Consider the following 21,991-nt stretch of genomic DNA (forward strand, 5'->3'; position numbering starts at 1 on the left):
CTCACTCGTGTGTCATTACTAATCTGAATGACATTCTTTCTTCTGTGGAACACAAAAGAAAATAGTTGAAAGTCACTGGGGTCCAGTTCAAGATAGTACTACAAATAGTACTGTGATTATACAATTTCTTTGAGTTAAACAGACTTTGTGACTCAGCTCATGTTTTCCATTCAATTGGGACTTAAAAACAAACAAATGTCATATGTTCTGGCCATATTGTCTATTAATCATCCAAACATGAGAACTATTTATTCTTAGAGTAATTTCTTGTAAGCCCATGTAAAATATCCATTGATTTAAGGGTGAAACAGTATTTTTGCCTTTCATTTCTTGCTACACACAGAAAATAAAATGTTAAATGTATTAAAGGTATTAAAAAAAAAAACATACATAGTTACATGCTCACATAATGCATAACTCAGAAAAAAAATTCTCGAGGTGTAAGCCTTGAGACATATGTAGAGCCTGTCCTTGTTACCTCGGCAACACAGGTCCTTGCGTAATCTTCCCACATGCTCAGAGACACTATAATACCAACTAAATCAAGGGACTTTCCACTTTGAAGTGTGTACAGTTCACTCAAATGACACCGGACTGGATGCCTTCCAATTGAAAAGTCCCTTTAAAGGGAAGTCAGTTTACTTGGCGGCCATATTGGCATTCTGCAAAAATAGCTCCTGTCTACTTGAACAGGAAGGGACTGATATCTCTAAAACTGTTTGTCAAGATTACGTTTTGATAAAATATTTCTAATTAGCAATAAAGTTACATTTAATTGGTTAACACTAAACACGGTAAAGGTGCAAGTTAAAATAAACATTTTAATGTTCATGACATAAAATTCTGTCATTTTAACTGTAAGTTGGGACTTTCATTTCTACATCTGCCGTACTGTCCATTTGTAATTTCGCCCATTTGTATTTATATAAATATCTTTCTTCACTTAATGTTTCTGTGACATGAGATATTAAACTGTCTCATAATTCTCTTCACAGGCTTCAAACTACAAAAATATATACAATCATTCAAACTGTCTTACATTTTTCTTGAGAAAACATTTTATTTCCTTGTATTAAACGAATGCCATAACTTTAGCATATTAATGTATTTTCTAATTTTTGAAGCCCTAAATTCTGTTAATGGGGTCCTCTAAATCATAACATATATATTATATGCTTGTGTCCACTGCAAAGTCCATATATCAGCATGAGTCCTGGTCTTCTGTCCCCCTTGTACATGTTTGGACATGTTAAGACATGCCTCAGTATCTCTAAGAAGTTTCAGCAAAGTTCTGTAGGGTGAAAGCTCTGTCAGTGTGAAGAGTGAACAGGTGTCAGTACTTAATAAAGCCAGCAAAACACTTTTTTCCTCCAGGGTTTGCAAAAGTGATTGGATTTCTGGGAGAAGAAAGTGGACCTGATCATGGATGACTGTGAGTGCATTTCTGTCATTGCAGAGAGTAGCTCCTGGTGGTTATATACTGGTGACTTTGATTTAAGTTAAACTTGTACTTCTTTATGGCACACCTAACTTTTCTTTCACTGTAGTTACATCTATCTAATCTGAGTTTTATTAAAGTGAGCTAAACTAGAAAAGGAAGGAAGTAAACAGAAAAGCTAAGACTGGCAGCCAACTCAGAACACTTCATAGCTCTTTCATCCCATCTCCCCAGTGACTTGTTAAGGCAATACCTCAACAAACAGTCACATAGCAACCCTCCCAAAATCTCCTGATATTAGACTGAATGGGGATATCAAAGATTGTCTCTCTGCATGGTTTTTTAGGGTTTAGACACAGCCAACCAGAGTGAGAACAGTACAGGTATTCTCTAATAGTCTCTAAAGCTATCAATCTTTTGAACTGACGTGTTACACATATATCACTACAGCAGTTAAATTTTTAGCAAGCTTTAAATTTGTATGTTATTTATTAGTTTATGGTTAAGGTTCTAAAACCTTTATGTTAGAGACACTAAAAAATATTAGGATTCCAGACAAGAAGACAACAAATACAGTTGTCCATTTGTGGGTGAATGATTGGCCATGAGAAGTGTAAAGTTAGTGAGTTTTCCAAACAGGAGCTTTTCCTTTCATATGCTATATGGTGGATTTGTATGTGTCTGTGGCTTGGCAAATACAACCAATGCAGTACTGGGATCTGCTCAGAGAGAGTAAACCATGCCAGGCTAATATTAAAGGTTACATATTGCTGATGGCTTTTTTATGTTCCTAGCATTTCTCCTTGTTGACAGCATGCATTTTGAACACAGGGTGTTTTCAGATCTTCTCAAGGTTGTGTACGAAGATAACACTTTCGTATGTCAGCGTGTGTGTGATGGAGCGAGTGACTGTATTTGCATGTGGGACCCCCTGAGGGTAATCTGCAACTATTTAGCATGCTTAATGTGGGAGACATACGGGTTTCAATGTTTGTGTATGTGATTATATGTAGGTGAGTGTATGTATGTGTTTTGGATTATAATAATATATGCTTGTTTTGTGCTTTCTTGTATGCATTTCAGTACGTTGAACTCAATAATAATGCAATGTTTTCAGTTATGATGGGTTTGACTTTTAAACATTTCATTAAATTTTATTTCATTAAATTGGTATAATGCAGTGGCTTTTAACAATCAGGGGGCCAAAGCCCACTGAGGGCCTCAGAAAAAAATAAAGAAATATATATATGGTTGAGAACCACTGCTATAAATGTAATAACTGTGCAATTGAGAATATAGTGTGATTTTATGAAAAATATAATTTTATCCATTAGAGAATTGTGTGCATGTGTTCTGCAATGGTTTTCCATACCATCAAGAATTACACAAAAAATGATGTTTTCTAGATTCTCAGTAGTTGGCTTCCAAACAAATAACCAAAGGATAATCATACACTAATGTTAGGGAAACCTTCTGGGTTTATTCCAGGGCAAGCTTATATAGCCCCATGCAAATGTGCTTACTCTTATCAACATGTAATGGTGGTAAGGCACTAAATTTGTTTTCCACTGAGAGAAACTAATTAGTCGTAGAAAGAAAGCAAGAGAATGCAGAGAAACCCTCACAAAGACTCTCCCAGGAGAATTTCATGGTCGGTTGGTGTGTGTTTGTGTTTCTCGCGAGTGTGCAGTGGTCTACGTGAGACTACGTGTTTCTTCTAGTGTGCTCGGTCCCTCGCTCATAATTTTTCCTTCTCCCTCTCTTTCCCTCTCCCTGTCCCTCCATCTCTCCCTCTCTCTCTCTCTCTCTCTCTCTCTCTCTCTCCCCATGTGTGTGTAGTCTGGGCGCCCTGCCAAGTGGAGTGTGTTTTTTGAATGAATACCTGATGAGGCTGCTGAGGCTGACTGGGGGAGGAGGAGCCGTGTTCTCTAGAGCACTGTGTGTGTATGTGTGAAGAGCAAAAGCGAGAGAGGAAGAGAGAGAGAGAGAGAGAGAGAGAGAGAGCTGGCAGTCTGTTTGCCTTGCATAACATACGCTGTAGCTCTCACACGTAGGGCTAGTGAAACAGCACAGACGAGGGGACTTCCTTTACCCTAAGCCCGAGCAATTGTCGAAGGAAGTGGAGGAGAGTGAAGGTGGTGGGGGCGGGAATCGGACATGGAAGAAAACATAAATCAGAAGATTGCGTGTGTGACCTGATAGCAGAGCTAAACCTGGACAAAGGACAGCTTGCCAGTGGGTAGAGTGAGTTACACTCGTAGTGCAGAAAGAGAGAGAGTTGTTAAAGGCTCCCCTATAAATAAAGGTAAGGCATCACCCTAAGATGAAATGTTTGCTTGGTTTTGAATCATACATGCTTATTGCACATACCATATTATTCTCGTAATCCATGAAGGGAAGCAAATATGTGCATGCATTTGAGAAATCAATTTAATGTGGTTAATAATAAACTATAGGCTCTGCAGAAATAGTTTCAATTCTGTGCAAATGTTTCAGTGTCACTCTGTATGTTGTGCTCGTTTGCTTATGGGGGGTGGTGGTGGTAGGGAGCAGAGAAGCAGGCTTTAGTCATTGTAAAGGCAGCAACAGCTCTGTTTGGATTCATGTCTAGCTTAGGACTCCCTAGACTGCCTCTTAAAGGGGCAGCTGCCCATTTAAAAGGTTGTTAAGTACAGAGAAGAGCTGCTTACAGGCGCTAAATGGACATGAGTAAAAATCCTTTGAGCATATAAGCATGCTTTGTGAGGAAAGAAGTTAGCAAGAACATTTAATTTCAAAGCAGTTATGTTTGTACATGTATGCATAATCTCTGCTACTGGTTCAGTCATCTCTGAGATGACATCATTGTATAAAAGGTGTCACAGCACCCTGTGAGTAAAACGTTCCGGGGATTCTGCATTAAATTAACACACACTGTGCACAGAATGAACTTTGTGTTACATACAGAGAAAAATTATGTGACACTGTTTTTGTTTCTGTGGTAGATATATTGTTAAAGGGAAGTCTTTGTTTTTGTGCAAGTTACTCAGACATGTTACATGTTGCTTTTATTGGCGCATTAATGTCTTTGTGTGGGACTATTGGTTTGAATATGTTGCGTTGATGACATTTTGAACTGCAGCGGGCCTGCAAAGCATGAGATCTACTGTTAAAGAAGGATATTGCAAAGTTGTTAATCTTTCTGGCTCTTTGGCTCAGCCACACTGTTAGCGAGTGTGTGCGAACGTGTGTGTGTCTATTGTGAAAACTAAATGTCCCTATAGGGATAGTGCATCCTTCAAGTGAAATCACTTACATTTTTTTATTTCATAAATTGAACAATATGATCCTAATGAAGCTAAAATAATGGTTTCAGAGGTTTAAATATAGGGTTAAGCCCAATTTAACAACAATAGTAGTCAACAGGAAAACTCATTGAGGTTCTTTCAATAGAAAATCCATCTGTTGACATGGACTACAATTCTATGGCATGAATTGGCCACAAGCAGAAAGAAACCAGAAATGAAGCATCACCTCTGTGTGGCTGTATTTCCTTGCAGGCTTAGTTTGATTTAGCTATTTTGAATTGTGGGTGCATTTCAGTAGTGCTCTTTGAAACCCTCTGGATATAGAGAGGAAAATATTACACCCAGTAAAAGATAAATAAGTCATATGCACATACAGACACACAATTAATGTGTAAAAAAAGTAGGTATTCTTGAAACTTTTTCAATGTATGTTATATTATACCATAAGGAACTCAGCAAGCGTATGCATGCAAGTACCCTAAAGGCAGAAGAACATCTTTTAGAAACGGGAAGTGGATGCAAATATTACATTCAGAATACATAAAATCTCTCTATAGAGGCTTGGGCTTTATATCAACTGTTTCAATTTCTCAGTATTTTTTTACAGTCACATGAATGACCGTCTGTCTGGTTAAGAGGTTAATGGTAAACAATATTGTCTGCATGCATTGTGAATGTTTGTTTTCCAATTTCTTTTAGGATGTAATGATGTATAACAAAAATGTTTGTTATGAATCCCTGTAAATACATAAAATGATACAGGGGACTGCAGTTATGTATATGTAATGTTTTTTTATGTACTTTTGTTATGCTGTGTGCATTTAAAGCTGTGTAAGACTGATCTATGTGATCACTACAGTTCTATTGTTCTTTGATACATGAGCACTCTGCACCAAATCACATATGCATAAGCGCGTATCAGTCCGATGGATATGCTGATGTGTACGTGTGTGTATTGTGCTCTGTGTTCAATAGACTGAAGCATTTAATGGTTGTGTGTGGTGTAAGCTGTAGCAGGGTAAAGTAGGACAGTGATTGGTGCAGATCTACTGTGGTGAAGGGATATCTCCCTCCCTCTATTTCCCCCTCCCTCACTCTCTCTTGCTCTCTCTCTCTCTGTTCTCCACTGTTAATCTCTAACTCAATAACTATGCTCGCTTGCAGGCAGAGCTCAATGTGGGTCAGGAGAGCCAGTGTTCCCTCTTTCTCTTTCTGTCTTCTCTTCCTTCATCTTTTTCCTGTCTACACACTCTTTAAAAATTTCATTAATTACTCTCTCTCATGTCGTTCCACACCTGTAAGACCTTAATTTATCTTCGGAACATAAATTTAGATATGAAATGCGAGAGTTCTCTGACTCTCCATGGACAGCAAGGGTACTACCATGGTCAAGCCAAAGAAATGTAGAAAGGACATCAGTAAAACAGTCCATGGTACCTCAGTGGTTCAACCGCTTCAAAAGCTACAAGAATACTTTTTTTCACTGAAAGAAAACAAAAATAACAACTTTATTCAACAATTTTTTCCTCCGAATCATGCCTTCTGCCATTATGGAGAGTACCATGATGCATGCATCTCTGCAAGTAAACAAGGTGCAGCGCATGTGTCAGCAGCACCACACGCATGCATTTTTTTACATGGAGAGGTACTTTCGATAATGACATACATTCATTTTCTCTAAACTGTTGTTTATACTACTAATACAAATAAAAGAAAATGAAGTCAAATTGTTCAGTAGATAAAAGGTGAGGTTTGACTTTGTAATTAGCATATTTAAAAATGTCCAGTTTCTAAACAAAATCAAATGTATTCCATTTGGCACTCATAAGGATCTAACTGTAAAATAAAAAAAATCACATAATATGCTACTTTTCAGCACATAGATTTGAGCTAGTTTAAAAGACTAAAAGGCAGTGCATAGAGGATGCACTTTCTCATTGTTTGTTTTTTTGTCTGTCTGATGAAGGTAAGGACCAATAGCCATCAGTGAGAGATGATTCCACATGAAGCACATGGATCCTTTCATGACAAGAGTCCTGATAATGGGCAAGACTATAGTAAAAGTGGAGCAAAGTAAAAATGAAAATCTTGACAACTGAGTTCTACTTTGAACTTTAAAACATCCTGATTAAGACAAGTGGGTTAAAATACGTGACAAGCTCCAAGACCATGAAGTCTAACCAGGAACGTTGTAATGAATGTCTTCCGCCAAAAAAGCGGGAGATTTTAGCTCTGGAAGAGAAGCAGGTGCTGGTGTCAGCTGCTGTTAGTGACAGCCAGAGTGGAGAGAATTTGGCTTGGCTAGCCAGTGTTGCTACCATGGCTAGCATGGCCCACATCCCCAACAATGCAGGCCCATCACAGAGCAACAGTGCTGAGCCTGACAGCCCCCCACCATCAAATAAGGCTCTCACTGTGGTGACGGAATATCCTCCAACTACTACATCTGCTGGCTTTTCATTCTCTTCCAATAGCTCCACATACAAGGGAGTTTTCTCTGGGCCTACCATGCTAACAGCCAATCCTGCGGTTCTCTCCACAAGCCTTCCTCAAACCATAGGCTCCGTCCAATACACACAACTTCCCCCCAATCTCCAGCTCATAGGGCCTTATACAAGTTATATCTCTTCACAGATTGTGCCATCCACAACCAGTTTAACACAGCCACGAAGGATGCCACAAGAAGTTTTGGCCACAACAGCTGTCATCTCCCAAGCACCTAGCCTTGATTCACATAATCATCATGTGATTTCTTCTATACCAAATGTTTCCAGTAGTCAATGCATCCAGGTTGAGAGAGCACCTTTGGGTTTGGCAGTGTCCTCCCCTTCTGCCCAACTGCCCATTCAAATCCATCCACATTCAGCAGTCCTTGCCCCTCATGCCCTAGCCCTCACCCCCTCTCAAGTGGTTCTACACTACACAGATGGCTTCATTGCGAAGCAACTAGACTCACATCCCAGAGAGATGCAGAATGGTACACTAGGAGAGATTTCAATGGTCAAGCACAGTACTGCCAAAGGGATTCCTAGCCAGTCAGAAGGTGACCAAAGCCATAAGCAAAACCACAACCTGGGCCTCCAGACCCAAGCTCAGGTTCTGCTTCCAGCAGACTACAGCACTCAAGAGAGAACAGGACTGCAGACATCGCTGATGTTAGTATCCAGTAGCCACCTTGCAGCAAACAGCAACTCAGAGCTCCAAAGTATCTTGGGTAAGGACCATTCATCCTTGCACCTTGCTGAGAGAGGAGGGATCTGCATAGGCAAACCAATGTCCAGAGTGTCCGCCCTTACGTCCTCAGACAGCCAAGTTTCACCGGCCCCCACAATCTCCACGCACACACTCCTGCAGGCTCATCACAACACTCCCCATCAAGAGCTCTCCACCAGCCTTTACTCTGCTACGCAGCTCCCAATTATTGGCTACATCACCAGTACTTCTGGTGGACCCCAGCAAGCAGTAACTGGTTATCAAAGCAACCTGCCACAGCACGTGGTGATCTCAGGCAACCCCTCCTTGCTCATTCCGGTGAGTGCCACTAACATCAATCCAACTACTGCTGAGCCGGAGGTCACCCGCTGTTCTGTCATCCCCAGTGTTGCAAATGCATCAACAGCTCTGCCTCAGACCTTTATTAATACATCTCCACCTGCTGCTGCAGCTTCAGTCCTACCCAATGGTAAAGACATCACAGTCTCTGACAGAGGTCATGCCTCCTGTGTCATGCCAAGTCCAACCCAAATACAGCTGCCTGTTCTTTCAACTGGTGTAGTGGGGTCTCCAGTTCCTCTAACACCTCCAACATCCACAAGCCCTCACAGCACACCAACATCACCATCAGCAGGCCTACCACCATTCTTCATGAAGGGCTCTATTATCCAGTTGGCAGACGGCGAACTAAAGCGTGTAGAGGATCTGCGGACAGAGGACTTTGTACAAAGTGCGGAGGTGAGTGGAGAACTGAAGATTGATTCCAGCACAGTAGAGCGCATAGAGTGCAGCCGCACACCCAATGCTGTTATCATACAGTTCTCAGTGGGAGAGAACAAAGCCCAGGTTAGTCAGTTTCTTTTCAAACCAAGTTCACTTGTCATGTTAACAGTCATCTTTGGTAGAGCTTATTGAACCATTGGAACTCATATATTATTCTTGGTTTTCTCTGTTTCAGGTCTGTGTCGAGGTTCTAGTTGAATACCCTTTCTTTGTGTTTGGTCAAGGTTGGTCGTCCTGCTGCCCTGACCGCACCACCCAGTTGCTAGCACTATCCTGTGCCAAACTCTCTGTGGGTGATGTATGTATCTCTCTAACCCTTAAAAGCCTAAAAGACAGCATTCAAAAGAAAGATAATTTTTCTAACTCTTTGACAAAACACAAACCAGCCAAAAACAGTGGGCCAATTGAGGAAAAACCAACCCAAATGGAGGATCTTAAGAAAGGACACAGAATTACATCAGGAGTGGAAAATACTGCAGGAACACTGGTTGAGACTTCTAACAGAAGAAATGTGTTGACCCTCTTGGAGAATGGGGGAGTAATTTCTCAGACACAGGTGAACCTCAAATCCGAGGCAGAAAAGACATGCACATTTAGTGACAAGAAAGCAGTTAGCCGCAAGAGGAGATGGTCTGCTCCAGAGAGGGGAGAAATGTGGATGTCGCAAGAGGACCCTCAGATTTTACCCAAATTTTCCTTCCTCCCACATCAGCTGAAGGTCAGCATTGAGGGCTGTTCCAGCACAGGTTGCTGAGGACATTCAGAACTCCATAGAGCAGTGGTGGGGAGTCCGTTTCTAACCAAGAAATACATTAATTAGCCATACTTAATTTGAGAAATCACCTAATAGTGATTAACTGTTTTTTTTTTTTTTTTTTTTTTTTTTTTTTTGCTTGGTGTCCAAGAAAATGCTTTTGCTTCAACAACAGAGACTCAGAATTCTTTCCCCATCACTGCCATGGACTCCAAGAGGGACAAGGAAGAGCAGATTTACTTTTTGTTGCTTTCCTATCACATTCATATCCAGGTTACTGTAACTTTAGACCATTTTACACAAAAATGTGTTTGATCATTAGAGTCGTGTCATACATAATATTTATCCTTAGATATTCTTTTTAAATCAGCTTGACATGACAGTTTTGGGTTGCAAGTTCTGACCACTTTTTTCTCAGCTTGCACAGCAGTGAAACAGTCTACTGTTATGTGTACTGAATTAATTCATAATCAGGGCTTTGACTGGATAAGGACTGTTACATGGATTGATGGCAAAAGGTTAGCAGTAAGACTTGTACAACTATGATTACAGGTGACTTCTGTGAGTTGTGTGAAAATGATTATCTTGACAGAAGCAGCCTTCCACTTGTTACTGCCCCTTGCTTACATAATGTCATCTGAGAGTGACAGGCTTTGCTCGAGTGACTACTTTGAAACAAACTTAAGTCAAGTAAAGCATCAAGATACAACACTGAATGTTAAATGATTTATCCTCATATGTTAATTCAGTTGCTGGTAGTCTTCTAGATATGCAATACTGAGCTTTCACATACCTCATGTGTGCATTTAACAATTAACCCAATTAGATGGCCTGATCAGATCTGTGATTTAAGATCTGAGTGAGAAAATATTGGAGAAATCTTCTCATTGTCAAAGTGGCTGTGTAGAGAAGTCTCCGTTCAAGTCAGAATTAGCACTTTAAAGAAAGGTTAGGGGAAGTTGAATGAATGGATGGAAACATTCCCACCTTTGTTTTGTTTCTACAGCAACAGACCATTTTGAGTGCTGTTAGTCATTTTGTGCATTACTACCCATTTTTATGTGCAAAGAACTTCTCATTTAGTGCTTTCCAATAATGATGTATTCCTTTACTCTATTTTAAGTATTGTGGGTCTTAATCAGTCCAGCGGAAATAATGAATTCTTTGTTAAAGACACAACATAACTGCCATACAAATAAATCTACGCAGCATACTCAATGTTTGAAACAAGCCATGTTTTACAGGTTTATCATAAACAGAATTGGCCTTTTTATATTGACTTGTTTATATAATAAATTTAGCATCTGATAAAGTTAACAAAATCACATAGATATGATATATATATAATGAATCAGTGGGTCAAAGGAGGACGCTCTGCTGTGTTCAATCTGCTCGGTCACTGAAAATCGAAATTTCCAGTGTAGGCAAAAATTAACTGTGAACATAGACATAATACATCCTGAAAGGACTATGCTTCAGTCTGTCACAGCCTAAATTTAGTTTGCATCAAAATAATTTATAGATACTACTCAGAATAAGGTGTGTCATCCACTGGGGTCTCTTTTATAATTCTGATTCTCCTTACTTAGCAGTATGCTGCTAATGACCTAAACATGTAATGGTCAGTTTTGTAACTTCTCTGCAGAGAGAGAGAGAGAAAATAAGAAGAATACAGTATGAATGTTGAGACACTTTCTTTAGATTTTAATATCCACATTATCTATTTTCTCTGTCTTTATCTTTACTGTGCTTGTCATGTTAAAGGAATTAATGTATCAGACTGCAATGAAAAATAACAGAAAAGGTAATAATCCATAAACTTCTTTTTTTAAATGACAATTGTAATTGCTCTATTCCATAAACAAAAGCCTTATGGGATTGTCTTCAGATGTATTTTATGTGAAACAGTCACAAAATAATTATTATCTAATTCAACTGACTGTTTTATACATATTAGTGGCTGTTATAAATTCAGAAGAAGAAAAAATCTTTGAATACATGTAAAAATTTTGCTATTTGCACAAGTAGACATTTTAAAGAGTAAAGCCAATTGTATGTATTGAATCTTCTAGTTAACACTTCATATTGCCAGCTCTGTAGGTCACCTAAAAACTATCCATTTTGATATGTGTACTCAAGAGTGTGAGTTTTTCACTAAAGTCAGTTTGATGATGGACTTGAAAAAGGTATTGTTGTGTCTAGGGTTATATTCAGATGGAATCACAATAGACCTCATATTGTAGAAGTAATGCTTGATTGCACATTGAGTCCAATTTGGATTTGGATTTTATGCACTTTTGAAGAGAGAGGACAATGAAAGAGAAATGAAAGGGATTGTTGATTAGTAGCCACAAAGCTACAATATGTTCAATACAGTCCATTGTGCTGGTGATATTGGTAAGGCAGTAGAAAAATGTGCTATGACAATAGACTAGAAACCATTAGAAAAGTGTCAATGTTTCTGGATTGTTGTTTGTTTCAAATGTATCATTGTTCTCTCTCTTTTCTCTCTCTCTTTTCTCCTTTGTAGCTTTGTACATGTAAACCTCAGTGTTTTTGTGCACTGTGTGGATAACTTCACTGAAGACAGTCAGGTTTCAACACTGTTGGCAACAAACGTTCTTTTATCCAGTGTGTATGATTCTGTTTCAACCTAACAAAAGCAATTTTTTATCATCTGCATCAAAAAAAAAGATTTTGTTGTTTATTTGTTTAAAAAAAAAAGGCTGTCAACCACTTGAAATCATAAAAGCATTATAGCGATTTATAGTCAAACTGCATTCTCAGGTTGAGAAACTGGGCCGACTGTTTCTGTACCTGTGTTACTTTTTGCAAAAATGCTCAGTTACAAAAAAAATTAGCCGGTGATCATTTTAGCTTCAGTGCTATGACTCATGGGAAGTCACTGGCTGACTATTGCGCCCTCTACAGCCCATCTTTGTACATGCACCCAATGTACAAAGAAGGCTAACTTTTAACTAGCATGATGAAATATTGTGAATGTAGCTCTTGTGCTTGCTATTGAAAAGGCATATGGTAAAATCAATAAAATTAATATGGTACAATACAACTTTCTGTTGTATGTACAAATTTTCAGACTTGAACATTTTCAGAATTGCCTCAATGGTCCATAGCCAGGATTAGTTCTAGCAATACCACATTTAGGGTTGGAAGACCAAACTTGATGTCTAGAAATTGGCCTATAGCATACACATTGATCTCATTGTTTTTTATTTCAAGGAAGATCTAGATCTTTTACCTCCCGTTAAACCTGTCACTCCAGAGTGACATTTCTTCAGAAAAGAAGAAAAAAAGCACATAAATGATTTCTCATTTTCTTATATATTCGATGTAAATGACTATATTTGTGTGATTCGTTGTACATGTGATATTTTTCTCATTCTTTGACAAGCTCCTTTTCTACAAACTGACAAAAAGCAATTAAGACAGAAGTCAACCTCAACTTTTCTAACTGTGGCGTGTTTATGTGAACAGAGCATCCAAGACTGTTCAGTGAAGTCAGTGATCATTTCTTTGGTGGTGCTTGCAAGTTTTTGTAGCTGTTTTGATTTTTGTGAAATGGAAAGGAACATCGGACTTGACTTTTAGCTAAAATGTCTAGTTCAATGACTTCCTGTATAATACAAATCTATTGTATCTGTATAATCACTCTAATAAAATACTGTGCCAATTGTAGTTGTTTTTTTCCTTCGAACTGTGATATTTTTTTTGCTGTGATGCCATAGGTGAACCGTTTTTGTTTTCCCAAATAATATTTTAATGAAGTGAATCACTTTTATTAGTTTAAAGAGCATTAGTGTAAACAACCTTTTGTGCATTGAAAAAAGTTTTCATGGATGCTAAAGGTTCTTCATGGAAACACTGATGCTAATAAAGAACATTTATTTGTAAAAATGTTGTGTGATTTAAAAAAAATTCCCCCATCTCACTGATCACAGATATGCACTTTTCTAAGACACTACCTTTAGGTAAATACCTTGCATCAGCTCCAGCCAGCCATTACGTAACATGCAAACACACTCAAAGTATAGCTAGACATGAAAATCGCCTGTGACTCAGATGGGTAAGATTGTGCAAGAGTTATGAACTTTGGGCTAAAGGTTTGTCTGTAAGCCTATAGTTAATGCATAGTAGTTTTCTTCATGGAGAACATTTTGTGCCTTGTTCCAGGCTTGCAGATTATCCACCAAATAAATGTCATAGTACACATACTATACATCCAACATCACAGGAGTGATGTTGATACTGTTGAATGTTCAATAAACGAAAAGTAAATGTCGAGTAACTTACATTGTAGACACAATTTTCCAGTTTTCTGTTTTTGCTCCACCACACAAACTGTTTGAAAACGAAGGCAAAGCAAAACTAACCGCTGAATTCCTCCGAACAAACAAAAACACTTGTAGTGTTTCGTTTCAAAATGAATCAATGTGTTTGAACTAATCGGGAGATAAAATGATTCAATGACTCGCTCATTAAAACGTGGCTGTGCTCAGAACAGCATACTAGCATATTACAACTACTAATTTTGCAACGTATGACAGGCATATGATGAGAAATACTGTTCCGCATTCAGTCTTTCACTTTGTCTGAATTAGTGTTTTTGAATGAATCATGTGAATAAATAAATGACTCCCTCATAAAGACTTGTCGCCTCCTACTGGCATATTGATGTATCCTGAAGAAAGGGTCTCCACAAGACAAGCCTCTGGGCATTAATTAAAATAATTAAATAAATAGGTAAATATTTGTATATATATGCATAATATATAAGCATATTAAATTATAAGCAGATTGAAATTGTATTTTTAACTGGCCATGCTCTGTAAAGAAGTATAACACTGTCAGCACACTTTTTGATAGTTATCTTTACTGTACTTTACAGTACTTGCCTAGCCTTCTCAGAATTATCATAACGTTAAACTGGCTATAACCTTTGCCATCAAATCACTTTCGACACAGACACTGTACATATCAGTACTGTAACACATAGCATATCAGTAGTTACACGTACAGTATATCAGTACGTGCAAAACATGAGTCTCGCTACCTTAAAATGAGACTCTGTACTGTACAGTACACTGTTAGAGAAGTCTTTTATTAATATGATACTCTGTACTGTACAGTACACTGTTAGATAAGTCTTTTATTAATACGAGAAAGGGTGTGTGTATATAGTGTTATGGTGACATGACTATAGATGCACTCAGGAAGATGTAATACAGTATGTATGGAAAAAGATCCTAAAATTAATTCAACAAAACAAAAACAAAAATACCACGCAGGTATTAAAAGGTGTGTAAAAGCTCTTTATTACATAACAAAACAAAATATTGATGAAATGCATGTCAGTCTGAAAGAGGACATAATTCTTTGTCATAGGGACCCTTTTGTAATATAGTGCATAATAGACTTATTTTATGAATACTGCAGTAGCACTTGAAAGAAAACCTTTTCATGTAATTTGACGAAATGTATTTTTTTGAAATATCTGCAAGATAAAATTTTATACACACAGAGACAAATATAAAATACACCTTTTTAAAAATCCTTTCTGATATAGAATATAGTTGATGTGGAGTGTTAAGTAGTACTGTACATTTGTATTTACTTATGTGTCCTAATACAGTAACTAAACAATCATAAGAAATTTGCTGTTAATGTGTACCATGCACAATATTTGCCACTCTTAATGACCTCCTGTATAAAACTGTTTATTCAATCTAATGCCTATAAATAATGTGCATACTGTGAAAAATAACAGTATGATTAACAGTAGTAATTGTTTTTTTTTTGTTTTTGAGGTATTTGCGGATAGCCGGCCTCTCTCTGTGAAGTTCAGCTCACTCTTAAGAATCACTGTATAATTTATCATAACATTTCTTCTGTATTTTTAAAATAGTCTCATGGTGTACATGTATGGTGAGCAGATGTTATCCATCCTACATCTGGCAGGTATTTTTTTTATCGCCACAATCCTCTGAGACGGCAGTCCCTCTGGACACACTGAAGGTAGTGGTTTTTGCCTCTGCCAGCCCAAGTAGACTGGCACAGGTGGGTAAAAAGACATGCTGAACATTGTCCACATCTGAACGACACACTGGACAATACTGATAAGAGAGGAAAGAAGGGAAAAAATCATTAATTTTAACACACAAACATATGCTTATTTTCTCATTATGCAGTTTTAATACGATATGCCCGTTTTAACTACCCAGTCGTGCACCACTGGACTGATATAAGACTTCTGTGATGTCAGAGGGTGAAATTCAAAAGGTCACAGTACTGCTGCGTAACGAGAAAAAGTCTGATTATCATGATCTTCAGCTTCTAATGGCTGACAGCACATGTCGAGGAATATATTAGGAGGGTAACCAGAAGTTATGTAAACCTAAGAGTGTAAGTTCTCTTAATCATTAACTTAACTGGTCAATTTAGATGATTGATAAGCATGAGGGGAAAAAAAACACTCTTTTTTATTTGTCATCAGTGTTGAATGTGTTAAACGTTTATTTTAAAAGAAAATACCTTAATATTACACAATATTTCATGTAATATTGTGTTTTATATATAAATATATATACATTTTATGTGTGTATGTGTGTGTGTGTGTAAAGCTGGACTACAAAACCAGGGGTATATTTGTAGCAATAGCCAAAAATACATTGTATGGGTCAAAATTATAGATTTTTCTTTTATGCCAAAAATCAATAGGATATTATATAAAGATCATGTTCCATGGAGATATTTTGTAAATTTCTTGTAAATATATCAAAGCTTAATTTTTGATTAGTAATATGCATTGCTAAGAACTTCATTAGGTCAACTTTAAAGGCGAATTTCTCAATATTAGGATTTTTTTGCACCCTCTAATTCAAGATATTGTATTGTATCTCAGCCAAATATTGTTATATTCTAACCATACATTAATGGAAAGATTATTTATTCATCTCTCAGATTATCTACAAAAATCTCAATTTTGAAAAATTGACACTTAAGACTGGTTTTGCGGTCCCAGGGTCACATATACGCGCACGCACTCACACATACAAACACACACACACACACACACACAAAAATACAGTCATCTTTATCACAGCCTTCATAGCATTTGACTTAAGTTACATACATATATGTATTATATATAGTTCTAAATGGCAGTAATCTTGTAGTAATTATACAATAATCACCTGAAGTTGGCTGGCGCAGTTATAGCAGCAGAACATGTGTCCACAAGGACAGAATGCAGCATTGATCTCCTGTTCGCAGCACAGAGAGCAGGTCAGGGCCTCTTGTAGCCTTTGAAGCTTCTCCTTCAGAACGCAAGTTTTTCTGCAGCTGACGCATGTCTGCACTTCCCTTTCAACTTTTGTCTGTCTCAGTGGAGATAGACTGCAATCATCCCTTGGGCTCCCACATCCAGACACAGCCATCCCTGCATTGAACAGGGCTCGTCGCGCACGGTCATACACTTCTTTGGATGTGCGCTGGATGTCAAAGATGTACCTTTTACCAAGGTCAATGCTTTCGTTCAGGAAGAGGGAAGCCAGGTGACCCTTGAAGTCACGGCTATATTGCATCTTCACCGAGCTTGTTACAGTGTCACACCTGAAGAGTTAAGTTCAATTGTGTTAAATTAAATATGGGTATTAAATAGTTTTAAATTGCTTCATGGTTTACATTTTTAATGAGCTGATCACTAATGGAGCCCATAACGTTTCTGTCAAACTAGGAAATATGCTAATCTTTACATCAAGATGACTTTAAGTTTAAAATTCAGAAATTAAACACAGTTGTGTTGTTGTCAACAAAAATGTAAAAAAAAAAATGTGTTGCTAAATAACATTCAACTAGAATAAACTTTTAAGATACTAACCTAAAACTAACCATGACAAAGTGAAAACTATTTAAAATAAAAACTAAATTAAAATTCAAAACTATAACAGCCCTGGCTGAAAAATAAAAAAGCTAAAGTAGTTTTCTCTTCTGAAATCACTTGATACAATCATAACAATAATCACCTGTAGAAGGCATGGATTTCTGTGATAGCACGATATAGTCCATTGGCAGCACTGGGACTGATGAACTTAAAAAGAAGATCCACGCTGTCCCCACTGTCTTTTGTAATAGTCACATACACATTCCTTCCAGACTGAGTGGCCATTTGAATGACTGGGTAAATGATTCTGGAAGGAAAAATGAAGAGGTGATGTTATAGACATTTATTTAAAATCTCTGAGAGACCAGCTGTTTCTTATTTTTGTTGTCATGCATATGCACCTTTCAATAGGGGTGAAATCTGTTTTGCAGACAAACAGGCCCTCTGGTCCGACCCCGATGAGCAGCTCCTGTCCCTCAGGGTCACGTGCAGAGTGCCACTCGACACCATAGTAGTTGAGGGAGGAAACCAGCTGAAGGGCTTGATATTCTGCTGAAGCCTGACTAACACCCTCCAGTGACTTATGCCTCAAACAAATACTATAAAAAGACAAAAGACACCACTGTTATTTCACAAAACTCTCTCAGTCACTTCCATGTTATTTAGAGGAAGAACAGATGTTATTCTGACTGAGAATATACTCTTTCTGGTGTTCTTACTTGTTGATGGTGTCATGGCTGGGGTCTTGACCGTAGATCTGGGAGTAGCAGTAGTTGGCTGTGTTCTGGTTATAATCTCCAAACTCTGCCTGAGCCAGTAATGCACAGAGCTCAATCGCCTGCTCCATGTCCAACCGCAAGCTTCCTTTGAAAAGCTCTTCTTTCATGTGCATCAGAAACAAATGTCTGCAAAACAACAGAAAATACATGGATATATTTAATAAACCATTCATAACAAGACCGTGGAGTCTATTCAATAAGGAAAAAGATGTGCATCAGACAAGTATATATACTTACACACCAGTGTTTATTATTTTCCTTAAAAATAATAGACTAGAAAAAAAGAAATGTCCAGGCTGGCTGAAACCTATAAATGTGGACATAATCATAAAGCAAGCTTCAGCTTCTTACTGAAATGTGCTGAATCAGTACAAACTTTAGTGCCCCAAGGGAAAAGAAAACTCTTCTATCTCCACTTCATAACCATAAATGCTGTTTTTATCATATTTGATGTGTGAATATCTAAGGACTTTAAAAAAAAAATTATCAATGCTCAAAACTTTAAAAATGTGTTGTTCACAATCTAATCCATGCTTGCTGCTTTCTGACCAATAGTTCATACTTTTTTGGAAGGAAAGTATCTTTCTAAAGATGTCCCCTTCTATGGCAAACATTTTTAGCTGTAAAATCTTTGATGACTTTTATAAAATAAATCCAAGAATACGTTTTAGGTTTTTATTAATATTTTAAGATGAACATTTACTAGACTGAGGCAGCTTTTATGTAATTATCTATATTTTTTAACCATGCTAAAATATGTGCATCAATTAAGATACAACAGGTTTTTGAGGAACATTTAATTTTTTTTTTTTTGAGTAATGTTTGTTTATTACATTGCATTATATGTTTAACCCCACAGTTAAAACCACAGAGCTTTTGTCATAAAACTAAGCATATAATATACATATAATGATATAATATACAACTTTAATTTTTTATGTGAAACTTAATTCTAACTATATGATGATATTCATTTAAAAATCATCTTACCAAGACATATTATAGGGAGATATAGAGTGACAACTGATATTATATGCATTCTATTATATTGATATTTTTATGCAAACAGTCTGCTTTACAGGTATATAAATCTCATTGATCTACATGACATATCATAGTTTCAACCTATTTGTTGGCCAAATAAATAAGTTTTTTTTTTCTCAGTGTGGGCCTCTGGATAAAACTGCTGTGCCTTTTCCTCCTTGAGTGTGAGCGCCGTATTCGCATACATTTATGAGCCATACAATCCTTATATATAAATGATATAAAACATATGAGAACTTTATATTTTCTTTCATATTTTGTCTAAAAGTTCTGTAACCTATTCTATTCACTATTATTTCATATGTTAGGCTTTACAGGGTTTACTGAGATGCCAGAGTGTGTCAATAACATGAATGTTTAAGTTTCTTGTATTATTTTTTAGTCATCATTTATGTAGTTGTATCTCTCAGTAAATATCATGAACCGTCAGCCCACTGATATAATCTAAAAAATAAGATGGCTTGAAGCCAAGTTTACTCAGCGGCGTAAACCCAGTGAACTTTAGTAACAGAAGCAAGACTTGTGACTTCTGGCACATATTTCTATAATTTGAAATAAATCACGTGTACATGTGAAAACAGGGAAGAGATAGTATAATATATTTATAAACTTTTCAATAATGTAATCAATTATCATCACATAAAGACAAGTAACCTATTAAGCCAATATGCATTTTAACATAAGACAATGAAGTCCAGAGCCTGCACTATAATAAGTAATCTGTTGACATAGTCATGCATTTGAAGGCTGAAAAAGAATAACAAAGGCTGATGGAGAGGGAGCTGGATTTTGTCCCGCCATTGTAGAAGATTATGCAACAGGGAGAATCACATTACAGTGCGTTTCAACTCATAGGCTTCTCAGACATACTGACACCTCCCCACCCCCTCCAACAGCCCTCATCAGACATGACTGAACAGCTCCTCTAGATTCTAGTTTAGGACACACTGTACTACCGTTGAATTCTGGAGCGTCCCACGCTTAGGCCTAATTTGACTGAACTTCAGGGAACATTTGTCAAGATCTGAGCATGCACACACAGATGTCCCTTAAAAGCCTCCAGAGGAATATGATTTACTTCAGCAGGCCTACATGAGGCACTCCCTAACTGGAAGAGTGTCAGTTTCAAGAGCAAACATGTACACAGGTTACTCCCTGCCACAGAGGTAAAAGAAAGACATCATATGAATAGATGCATGGACATGTGCGTCAAAGTTAAGAACACAAAACAACAGAACCACCGAAGCATGCTGCATTTTCAAATATACTGTCACTTTAAGCACTATAGGCAGCTGCTTCCTGTTTGCGGTCACGAGAAAAACAACCCCAAAAAAAGGAACTCTCATCCACGTGCCTGCCACAAGTCCTCCAAGCTGAGCAAAAATGTGAAACCACAAAGACTGCAGCAACAGAGAGATCATGTTTTGTTTTTCTTTTTTGGCAATAATGGAAAAATTATGTTCTGTACATAACTATGCAGAAACTATGAGCACTATGATAGAATATTATAACTTATATTCACTTAGGTAGAGTTTCACCTGGTTTGCTCTTGCAGGATCAGATGTGGTTCAACAAAAAACTTGACTCGCAGCCTCAGTCTGCAGGGAGACAGGTAGTCCACTTGTTGAGAAATCCTGTTTCTGAGATTCAGCCATAAAAGCTCTCCTTTTGTACCAGTGAACTGAAGTCCAAAATAATCGACCTCGATGATTCCCATTTTCCGACATATCTGTACATTTAAAAACAACAACAACAACATTAAATGGTAATTTTTTGGATGAATAAGTATGTGTGCTTTGATCTAAATAATGCTGGGACTTGGGCTCTCAGTTAGCACCCCTCCTCCTTTAGAAAGACAAAACATTACATAAGAGGGACTTTTGAAGTGTAATATGGTATGAGAGAATACCTGCTTTCAAAGTAAATTGTAAATTGTGTAGTAAAAATTATACAAAAGAATGAGGATGAGTTCTTATAATCTTTGTGTGTAGAGTTTTCCATAACAGTGAATTTCTCACAGTAGAAAGTCACAAATGTAAAATTCATGTTTAAAAAATCCATAAAATAATTTGAATATAACAAAAAAATAATTATTTAAAATAACATAAGTCGTACTTTTTAAACAAAAATGAAAATGACAAACTTTTGTGTTCTATACAGTAATTTTCACGACATTTGTGATGATACATTACATTTGCTGTCTTGTATATGATGCTAATAAGCATGTAATAAGTAAAAAATTATTAGATAACTTTAACAACCTAAACTTGACATTTAAACTTGAAATGTGAACTCCCGGCGCTCACCTTATTAAGAATGTCCTCTCCATTTGCTTTTGGGTCCACCTCCACTTCCAGAACCACCGAGTCCGGACGAGTTATGTGGCATAACATGGTGAAAGCAGTTATTCTTTCACACACAGTCCAGGATAGCGGAGAGAGGGTCCAGTGGTTCACGAGGCTGCCTCGTACCCCATTGGAAAACCAGCGAGGTCAGGTTTATGAAGCACTAGTCAAACTCAAGGATCCGCCTCTCCGTTATCTGATGTCCGATTCGCGAATCATTCTTTTAAAAAGGTTCTTTTTACTGATTCGATGGAACTGATTCGCAAAGCGTTTGTTCCACACCACACTCTTCGTCATCCAACCGTTTATGTACAAAGATATTCGAAATTGTTAAATTGTCTTCCACAGGTCTTGCCAATTTACACTACACTACAAACAGATTAATTTTAAATCATGAATTTTATGATTGAAACAACTGAATTTTAACGACTTTACACACAATAGGCTA

The 21,991-nt window shown here is 37.4% G+C and overlaps 2 protein-coding genes across 7 annotated transcripts; one reads left to right on the forward strand and one right to left on the reverse strand.

Moving 5' to 3' along the window:
• The first annotated feature begins 1,288 nt into the window (after positions 1 to 1,288).
• On the forward strand, positions 1,289 to 13,383 carry atxn1b (ataxin 1b). 6 transcript variants are annotated; one of them, XM_026284964.1, is made up of 5 exons: positions 2,303 to 2,451; positions 3,278 to 3,743; positions 6,692 to 8,784; positions 8,897 to 9,502; positions 9,627 to 13,383. In XM_026284964.1, the coding sequence occupies exons 3-4, from the start codon at positions 6,895 to 6,897 to the stop codon at positions 9,473 to 9,475; spliced, it is 2,469 nt and encodes an 822-aa protein (XP_026140749.1). In that variant the 5' UTR covers positions 2,303 to 2,451; positions 3,278 to 3,743; positions 6,692 to 6,894; the 3' UTR covers positions 9,476 to 9,502; positions 9,627 to 13,383. The 6 variants fall into 6 exon arrangements, with proteins under 6 accessions (XP_026140750.1, XP_026140749.1, XP_026140748.1 ...); XM_026284963.1 differs by having other exon boundaries at positions 2,304 to 2,451; positions 3,278 to 6,370; positions 8,897 to 13,383; XM_026284961.1 differs by having other exon boundaries at positions 2,304 to 2,451; positions 8,897 to 13,383.
• Positions 13,384 to 14,773: 1,390 nt separating this feature from the next.
• mylipb (myosin regulatory light chain interacting protein b) lies at positions 14,774 to 21,591 on the reverse strand. Its single transcript, XM_026284972.1, has 7 exons — positions 21,505 to 21,591; positions 20,737 to 20,927; positions 18,095 to 18,280; positions 17,777 to 17,974; positions 17,518 to 17,682; positions 16,687 to 17,104; positions 14,774 to 15,606 (listed from the first exon to the last, which is right to left on the reverse strand). Exons 1-7 carry the CDS (start codon positions 21,589 to 21,591, stop codon positions 15,439 to 15,441), a joined length of 1,413 nt encoding a protein of 470 aa, XP_026140757.1. The 3' UTR covers positions 14,774 to 15,438.
• Positions 21,592 to 21,991: the final 400 nt, after the last annotated feature.

Source organism: Carassius auratus, chromosome 16, assembly GCF_003368295.1.
Source record: "Carassius auratus strain Wakin chromosome 16, ASM336829v1, whole genome shotgun sequence".
Classification (NCBI taxonomy): Eukaryota; Metazoa; Chordata; class Actinopteri; order Cypriniformes; family Cyprinidae; genus Carassius; species Carassius auratus.

Bases quoted from the DNA above. Each gene is read 5' to 3' on its own strand.
- atxn1b (XM_026284965.1), top strand. From the start codon at position 6,895: ATGAAGTCTAACCAGGAACGTTGTAATGAATGTCTTCCGCCAAAAAAG. The intron at 8,785-8,896 runs GTTAGTCAGTTT...TCTCTGTTTCAG, and splicing joins TGGGAGAGAACAAAGCCCAG to GTCTGTGTCGAGGTTCTAGT.
- mylipb (XM_026284972.1), bottom strand. From the start codon at position 21,591: ATGTTATGCCACATAACTCGTCCGGACTCGGTGGTTCTGGAAGTGGAG. The intron at 20,928-21,504 runs GTGAGCGCCGGG...TTAAATGTACAG, and splicing joins GAGAGGACATTCTTAATAAG to ATATGTCGGAAAATGGGAAT. The intron at 17,683-17,776 runs GTGCATATGCAT...TTTTCCTTCCAG, and splicing joins GATTTCACCCCTATTGAAAG to AATCATTTACCCAGTCATTC.